This window comes from Podarcis erhardii (genome assembly GCF_964252035.2).
Source record: "Podarcis erhardii genome assembly, chromosome: 2".
NCBI lineage: Eukaryota > Metazoa > Chordata > Lepidosauria > Squamata > Lacertidae > Podarcis > Podarcis erhardii.
In genome coordinates, this window is record NC_138498.1 from 122,853,537 (window position 1) to 122,862,574 (window position 9,038).

The following is a 9,038-nucleotide window of genomic DNA, read 5'->3' on the forward strand; positions in this document are numbered from 1 at the left end:
ATGACCTCTGTGCCTGCCTATGCTGTCCGGATGGGCAACTGTTGTGTGCCAAGGCCAGGGGACCCGCAGTTCCCTAGTGGATAGTAACCTCCCTCCATCCAAACAAAGGCTTACTCAACGCCTAACCTCACAAAGTTGTGACGATTGCTACAAGGTAGGTGTATACCAAATGGCTGGTGTGAAGGGCGCGAGAGGAGGGCTCTCTGGCCATGCCACGATTTAAATTTCCCATGGCCACGCCTCCTGCTGACACTAATTGGTAGGTGGAGCTACCCCTGGGCGGGGCCCTGCCCAGCGACGTGGCCTAGATGGCAAAAGTGGCAACGTGTTTAAGTTGCTAACTATACATTGGAATCTGCTCTGGATCAAAAGGAGTAGAATTCATGACAAGATGGATGACAATTAGGGGGCCCTTCCAACTCTGCAGTTCTACTAGTCTATGATAACTGGACTTCAACCAGGGGACAACTTCAAACTGAGGACTGTCCTCTCTACAACAAGGTCCATGCCCACCTTCTCCTTGGTCTGTGTTGCAGGACACTGTGGTTGCCCTCCAGGCCCTCTCCCTCTACGGTGCCTTTACCTACTCCAAGAGGAGCACGGGCACAGAAGTGACCCTGAGCTCCACAGGGGGCATCCTGAGGCAGTTCCAGGTGGACAGCACCAACCGTCTGCTTCTCCAGTGCCAGGCTCTGCCCAGAGTGCCAGGGGACTATGACAGCGCGGCCACGGGGGAAGGCTGTGTCCACGTCAAGGTGAGTGAGTGTCCCACCCAGGATGGGTGCCTGGGAAAGAGAAAGTGTGACATGTGGTGTTCTGGATCCCAGCAACACAACTGCTTGGGTCAGCACTGCCTGGTGCAAAGATCGGGTGCCCCACAAGACTGTAGGGGTTGCACAAGGTGGTGGCAGCTTTGCTTTGGAAGACATTGCCCTTCCCTAGAAACGATCAGCTCCTTCTGGTGGAGTATGGAGAAACCAAGTTGGGGCAGTGGCCCCGAGCAGGTAGCAAGAACAAAAGGATAGGGGGACCCCGATCTTGGCAGCAGTACGTTTAGAAATGATCTAGCGGTCAACATTGTGTTAGCCAAGAAGCTAATGCAGTTCTAGACTTCATCAGTGGAAGTATTGTGTCCAGATCAAGAGAAGTAATAGTACCACTGCCTGGAGTATTGTGTCCAATTATGGGCACCAAAGTTTAAGAAAGGTATTGACAAGCTGGAATGTGTGCAGAGGAGGGCCACCAAGATGATCAAGGGTCTGGAGACCAAGCCTTATGAGGAACAATTGAGGGAGTTGGGTATGTTTGGTCTGGAGAAGAGAAGACTGAGGGGTGACATGATAGCCAACTTCAAACAAACTGAAGGGCTGTCACATGAAGGATGGAGCAAGCTTGTTTTCTGCTGCTCCAGTGGGTAGGACCAATGGGTTCAAAATACAATAAAAGAGATTCCAACTAATCATTGGGAAGAACTTTCTGACAGTAAGAGCTGTTTGGAGGGTAGTGGGCAATCCTTCACTGGAGATTTTAAATGGAGGTGGGATGGCCATCCATTAGGGATTCCTTAGCTAGGATTCCTGCATTTCATGGGGTTGGACAAATGATCCTTGGGAGGATCAACTCTACTCTACTTGGGATCCCTTCCAACTCTACTATGGTTCTATGACCAGTAAGCAAGGGCTGTATGGCAATTTAGCAAGCCAAGGAGTGGAAATAGGTCATTCAGAATCCTAGAGATGTGCCACGGAAGGGATAAGTTGTTCCAGCAAAGGCTAGATGCTGACCGAACCATTATATTGTCTCTAAGACCCTTCACCCTTAAAGGGGCAGACTTCCAGCCTGAAGCTGGGGCCTGTGTCCTCTCTCTGCTAACTCTCATACAGCCCTCAGGTGTGAGGATTCTGGCCCATCTGGGGGTATTGGCTAGGGGGCTGCATTGGTTGATGGGCTCAGTGATGTCAAGATCCATATTAGCCCCTTGTGTCACAGTCCGGTTCACAGGTGATCGAAATCCTGGCAGGGGACATCAGGACCGGGGGCAAGGTGGCGGGGTGGGAGCAGGAACGGGAGTCCAGAAGCCAGGAGTCAGGAAGCCAAGAGTCCGAGGGTCAAGAAGCAAGGAGTCACGAAGTCAAGGGTCCGAGGATCAAGAAGCAGGGAGTCAAGAAGCCAAGGTTCAAGGATCAGGAAGCAAAAAGCCAAACGCAGCAAGGCAGGAAGCGTATCACTGTGGCAAAGAGCCGAAGGAAAATGTTGACCTTATATCCCTTCCCAGCTCTTGCCACCAGGTGCTGTGAGTTACCAGTCGGCCTCACCTGTGCGGCCGCACCTTGCCTCTTCAGAACAAGTCCTGCAAAGTCCTATTGGTCACAGGGCCTGGCTCTTGCACGCACACCTGACACCTTGGTTGGCTGTCCTACTGCCCTCCTGGTTCCAGAGGCCCCTTACCCTCTGAGTTGGTGTCCAAGTCACTGTTGGAAACCTAGGACATGCCTGATGCATCGAGAGAGAGAGAGAGAGAGAGAGAGAGAGAGAGAGAGAGACCCTCCCATCAGATGTCAAGGAGATAAAAGAACTACACAACTTTTAGAAGACATCTGAAGGCAGCCCTGTATTGGAAATTTTTAAATGTTTTTAAGTTTTACTATGGTTTTATATTCCTTCCAGTAGCACCTTAAAGACCAACTAAGTCAGTTCTTGGTATGAGCTTGGTATGTGTATCTGAAGAAGTGTGCATGCACACGAAAGCTCATACCAAGAACTGACTTAGTTGGTCTTTAAGGTGCTACTGGAAGGAATTTGTTTTGTTTTGACTATGGCAGACCAACACGGCTACCTATCTGTAACTGGAACTATGGTTTTATATGTGCTGGAAGCCACCCAGAGTGGATGGGGAAACCCAGCCTGGTGGGTGGGGTATAAATAATAAAATTACTAATTATTATTAGAGCCTTGTTTCTTTTCCAGACCACTTTGAAATACAACGTGCAGCCACACCAGGAAGAGGCGCCGTTCATGCTGGAGGTGCGCACAGTTCCAGAGACCTGCGCTGGACCCAAAGCCCACCAAACCTTTGACGTTGCCATCAATGTCAGGTAGTCCCCTTCATTGGCCAAGGCTATTTGGGAATCTGGACCATCCCACAATCAGGATGTATTAGAACAGCAGTTCTCATCCTGTGGGTCCCCAGTTGTTGGACTACAACTCCCATCATCCCTGAGCTCTGGCCTCGCTAGCTAGGGCTGATGGGAGTTGTGGGGGATCCACAAAGGCTGTATTAGAAGATGGATAGATGGTTACGGGGTGGGCTGTCAGGGGAGAAGAGTGGTGCGATTCTTTCCCCTCTCTCTTTGGCTTCTCAGTTACACCGGCAACCGACCGGCCTCCAACATGGCCATCATCGATGTTAAGATGCTCTCGGGATTCATCCCGGTGAAATCATCAGTAAAGCGGGTAAGAGCTTGCTTTGTGTGTGAAGGCCCCGCCACAGCCTACTTCCTTGGCTGTAGGAGACTTGGGAAGAAAATGGCTGCCTTTGCATATTGCCTACCTACCCCAGGCATCCTCTCTACAAAAATAGCCACGAGGATCCCTCTGTTGGGATACTGCCAGGGAGACAAAGGCCATCACTGCCTCCATGCCGACTCCGGACTCCGGATGTCCATCGACCTCCCGTAGATACAGTATCAGCAATTAGCGACATGAGCTCCAGAAAATAGGTTGCCACATTCCTGGGCTGATGCACGCTCTATCAGCAGAATTCACACAGCGAAAGTTGCACTCAGGAGAGCATTATTTAGAAAGTTTATTCAGCGTTGGTCAGAACAAAGAACAAACATGACTGCCTGCTAGCGTGTTCAGGCACCGAGAGAAAAAACGAAAGCAATAGCAAACATAAACATCCTGTGAACAGGAAATGCGCAGGCTGTGACTCACAAAGCCTGCTCCCTTTTAAGGTGGAACGGAAATATCCTAACACCCTCTGGGTGTCTCACAAGTGGGACTTCTCCTTGTGTTTGTTAGTCTGTCTCCAAATTTTGCTACTCTGAGGTCTGCAACCTTTGTTCACAGAGGCACCAGTGAGCTTTCACAGCTGATGGATACAGTAATTGGCCATGGGATTGTCCAATCCCGTCTTGGTTTTAAAGTCAGGTGACCTAACGGGCATAATCATATCTTGTGGCTGCAAATGTTGTACTAGCTTGCAATGTCCACTAGCCACTAGTTAAGTCACTTGGAGACCTTCTGGTGACAAGTGACTAATAAGTCGAATGAATGAATGAATGAATGAATGAATGAATGAATATAAGCCAAGGACACCACACAGCTCAACCTCATCTTCCAGGACTACAGAGAAGCCTCTTCTTGCCCTCACCTTAAGGTAGACTATGCTGCACTCCCTGAGGCTTCAGAGATCGCCTTTCCCCATATATGCCCACTCGACCCCTTCGATTGGCGGAACTGGCACTGTTACATTTGCTGCATAATACCTGTTCCACATTTGTAAGAACTCGATCTTCTGGTGCGCTGTGGAACTCCCTGCCTCTTGAACACCAGCCAACTGTTAAAAACATTCTTGTTTAGACAAGCCAACCCAAGTGTTTAGGAAGCTAATGCGAGTTTTAATCTGTTTTAGCTTTAATCTGTTTTAATCTGTTATAGTAGTCTACTGCTATATTAACTTTTTGAAAGTTTCAAATTATTGTTGTTGATGTTTCTTATTCAGAGATTTATGATTTTATCTTTTTCATGAACTGCTTTGAGGTTGCTTTTTTACAGTCAATAAGTGTACGAATTTTATGAAATAAAGAAATAACAACAACAATCTGCATTTTGCCCCCCACCAGCTGGAAAGGCACAATCTGGTCCAGCGCACGGAAGTGAGCACCAGTCATGTCCTGCTGTATTTGGAGAAGGTGAGCAAAGATGTCAGGCTTGGGTAATTCTCTCCTCCCCCAGTAGCACCAAGGAAGAAACAAGAAAGTTCATATTTATGGTTTTATTCAGTCATTGTGTTGCAAGACAAAGAACCCAGCCCTGAACTCCACTGTGACGTTGCTCACTTTGAGCTCCTCCCCGTCTTTCCCCCACAACAGTACAGTGGTGCCTCGCAAGACGAAAAGAATCCGATCCGCGAGTCTCTTCGTCTTGCGGTGTTTCCGTCTTGCGAAGCAAGCCCATTGACGGCTTAGCGGATTAGCGCTATTAGCGGTTTAGCGGGCTTAGCGGATCAGCTGATAAGCGGCTTAGCGGATCAGCTGATAAGCGGCTTAGCGGATCAGCTGATAAGCGGCTTAGCGGATCAGCTGATAAGCGGCTTAGCGGCTTAGCGGATCAGCTGTTAAGCGGCTTAGCGGCTTAGCGGATCAGCTGTTAAGCGGCTTAGCGGATCAGCTGATAAACGGCTTAGCAGATCAGCTGTTAAGCGGCTTAGCGGCTTAGCGGATCAGCTGATAAGCGGCTTAGCGGCTTGGGAAAAAGGGGGGGGGAGGAAAAAAACCCCGCAGGAACTCGCAAGACATTTTCGTCTTGCGAAGCAAGCCCATAGGAAATTCGTTTTGCGAAGCACCTCCAAAACGGAATACCCTTTCGTCTAGCGGGTTTTCCGTCTTGCGAGGCATTCGTCTTGTGGGGCACCACTGTACCTGGCTCCATGGAGGGCCTCAGAAGACAAATGTCATTGAGCCCTTTGCTCTTGAATTCTAATTGAGCGGAGAGTCCAGGGGGATGGTGGTGCTTCTGTGCTCTCCAAGGATGACTCTGTTACCAGTTCTCCCCCTCCCCTTCTCCTAACACCTCGTAACTTGGCAGCTCTGTGTTCTGCTGTAATTCAATCCTGTTTCTCTCTTCTCTTGAAACTGCTGGAGAAAGGGGGGGGCAATCTCCCCACCCCCTCCTCCTCCAATGGATGCAGAGGAGAAAGAGGAGGCGATCCCTAGCCTTCCTCGTCTGTCCAGTCCCTGACAAAAGAGGGCAGAGACAGGAGGCAGGAGAATCTCTCCTTTGGTCCAGTATATCTGAAGGAGCATCTCCACCCCCATCGTTCCGCCCAGACACTGAGGTCCAGCTCCTTCAGGTATACTGGGCCGAGGCCGTTTAGCTTTAAAGGTCAGCACCAACACTTTGAATTGTGCTCGGAAACGTACTGGGAGCCAAGGAAGGTTTTCCAGGACTGGTGTTATATGGTCTCCGCGGCCACTCCCAGTCACCAGTCTAGCTGCCACGTTCTGGATTAGTTGTAGTTTCTGGATCACCTAAAAGGTAGCCCCACATAGAGCGCATTGCAGTAGTCCAAGTGGGAGATAACCAGAGCATGCACCACTCTGGCGAGTCAGTCTGTGGGCAAGGAGGGTCTCAGCCTGCGCACCAGATGGAACGAGTAGACAGCTGCCCTGGACACAGAATCTCAGCAGTCTTGTGATTCTGTATCTCAAGTGATGATCCCACCTGCTTGTCCACAGGTGACCAACATGACCCAGAGCTACACCTTCACTGTGGAGCAGTACGTGCCTGTCCAGAACTTAAAGCCGGCTGTGGCAAGAGTCTATGATTACTATGAAACAGGTAAGAAAGGCCCCCACAAATGAAGACCATTAAGGTTCACATATCCCACTTCTTAGTTAACTCCCAAAGCAAAATTTAGAACCACCATGCAGTAGATGCATTTATCAGCATTCTGCAACCAACCCCCTTAAAAACCACCCACTAGTCTAAAAGTGGTGATGGAGAAAGCTCTGGGGGGCAGAGTCTGGCCTGACCACCTTTCTCTCTTGCTTCCCCCTCTTTCCAGATGATGGTGCTGATGCAGAGTACAGCGCCCCCTGCAGTACAGGTAGAGTATGAACAGAGATTGCCTTGTGCAAATCTGAACTGGCTCGAAACTACCAAAGGCCATCCCAGACCATAATCCAGCTTTCTTCGGGGGGCAGGACATGATATAGGGGAGTAGTTTCCAAACCTTTTAGGGCCTCTGCCCCCTTGGCTCCCCAAAAATCATCCCCTCCTCATAGTTGTCAATGTTTCCCTTTTTAAAAGGAAAATTCCCTTATTCCGAATAGGATTCCTCGCAAGAAAAGTTGACAGCTATGTCCTACCCTACCCTATAAAAAGCATTATTCAAAACAGCAGTTTTCACGACCCATGAATGAAGGCAATAACACAATAAAATTCAAAACAGTGACAATTAATTGCATGTTTATTCAAAACCCAATTCAGCTCTTTAATTGACTCAACAAAACGGATGAGTTTGATGCAGTGCTGCCAGATTTTTAAAGCCTGATAGTCATTTACACTTCCAGCACCGCCCCCCCCCCTGCTGCCCACTTGCCTCTTAGCACCACCCCAAGTAATCCCACTGCCCCCCAGGGCATGGTACTGCCCATTTTGGGAACCACTGATTTAGCATCCTGGATTAAAGCAACTTGAATGGAGGCCAGGCCTCCTGTTGGGCAGGTTGAGGGGCCCCACCTGGGCTGCTAGGTTTGGGGAAGGGCATGAGATGGCAGTAGTTGGGCATGGGGGGGGGGGTTGGAGGGGGGTTGCCATCTAGATCTCCTGCCTCTGTTTCCCCAGAGCATATTGGGACACTTGTGGGTGAATGCTTGGCCAAAGGAGATTCTTATGCTCTTTCCTCCACTGCAGCCGAAACTAAACGGGAATGAATGATGAAGAATGCAGCACATCACTTCTCAGGCGGACTCCGCTGGCATCTGGTCTCATCGCTGACCCAAATAGGGCTAATTTAGCCAGCTAGCCCTGGTGATCGTCTAATGTTTATTGGATGGATTTCCCCTCTAAATTGATTTTTTAATTCTGAATTTATTGTTACCCACGTTTTATACTGCATTTTATGCTGTTTTTTTGTTGCATCAGTTAAGTGTTTTAAATTTGTTGTTAGCTGCCCTGAGCCTAGTTTTCTGAACCGGGAAGGGCGGGGTATAAATAAAAAAATATTATTATTATTAGTATTATCTTCCTTCCACTGGATAAGGAGGGGGGACAGAGCAGCTGGGACAGAGCAGTGGCTGTGAAGAGGGAAGAAAGATTTCTACAAATGCAAGGCTCATCCACATCTCTGCTTTCCCCTGGGAAAAAGCCACTTTCTACCGCTGAGTCGGAGCAAACATTGATTGGGTTTTCTCCATATTGAGGTTTGCTCTGTTTTAGCGCTCAAGAGAGGGTTGTCCGAGGGAAAGTAGTAAAGGAAATTTTTTCTAAGAACGGGACAAGCAGAAGTGTGTGGCCCAATTTGCTTATTCCACCCCTTGATAGTCCCAAAGGTCTGAACTGCAACCTGCTCTGGCAAGACCCGGAATAACAAAAGGAAGAAGAGGGGATCACCACAAACTCAGCACCTCCTTTGTTGTTTTTTGTTTTCATTTTGAGATCCTTCTGTGTGGCTTCAATTTCCCTCTACAGGATAAAATAAAAGAGAACTCTATTTTTGATTCCAGTCATGTCTCAAGCATATCTCTGCGGGCATTTCTGGGGTGGGATGTGGTGCAAATCCAACCATTTATTTTTGGTGTTTTATATTCTCTGATGCATATTAGTTTCCCAACTGGCCAAAATCAAACAGCATTAGGGTTGAGCAGCCAGTTTAGCAGCAAACTCATAAAGCAGGTTGCTGCCGAAGGGTGCATGCGGTGTTTGTGTGTGTGTGTGTGTGTGTGTGTGTGTGTGTGTAGCTTCAGATGGAGCAGATGAAAGAACATAAGAAGAGTCCTGGTGGATCAGGCCCATGGCCCAGCATCCTGATCTCACAGTGGCCAGCCAGACGCCTCTAGGAAACCCACAAGCAGGACCTGAACATTATAGATTTTCTTCTCCTGGTCCACCCTCTCCAGGAGATGATGGGAAGAACAATGCGGATTATATGAAGCATCTGATGATGTCGTCAGAAACAGGCAAGAAGGAAGCAGGAAGAAAGATGTTTAGAAATCAAAGAAAACCAGACAGGCATGAGAGGAAACAGTCAAAGAATGGGCAGAAGAAATCCTCTACTTCTCAGGGTGCGGATGACAGAAACAGAACAAAAA

General features: G+C 48.7%; 2 protein-coding genes across 3 annotated transcripts in view; one reads left to right on the top strand and one right to left on the bottom strand.

Annotated features, from left to right (window-relative positions):
- The window catches only part of LOC309336347 (alpha-2-macroglobulin-like), a 67,834-nt gene extending 60,276 nt beyond the window's left edge, over positions 1–7,558 (top strand). Inside the window, exons 31-37 of the mRNA XM_081851969.1 lie at positions 537–755; positions 2,968–3,095; positions 3,363–3,453; positions 4,848–4,916; positions 6,462–6,564; positions 6,791–6,832; positions 7,059–7,558. Of these exons, the coding sequence (XP_081708095.1) occupies positions 537–755; positions 2,968–3,095; positions 3,363–3,453; positions 4,848–4,916; positions 6,462–6,564; positions 6,791–6,832; positions 7,059–7,144 (738 nt within the window). The 3' untranslated portion in view covers positions 7,145–7,558. The remainder of the gene's footprint in view (positions 1–536; positions 756–2,967; positions 3,096–3,362; positions 3,454–4,847; positions 4,917–6,461; positions 6,565–6,790; positions 6,833–7,058) is intronic.
- The window catches only part of LOC309336511 (uncharacterized protein), a 218,366-nt gene that overhangs the window by 118,041 nt on the left and 91,287 nt on the right, over positions 1–9,038 (bottom strand). The gene's annotated exons all lie outside the window — the stretch shown is intronic.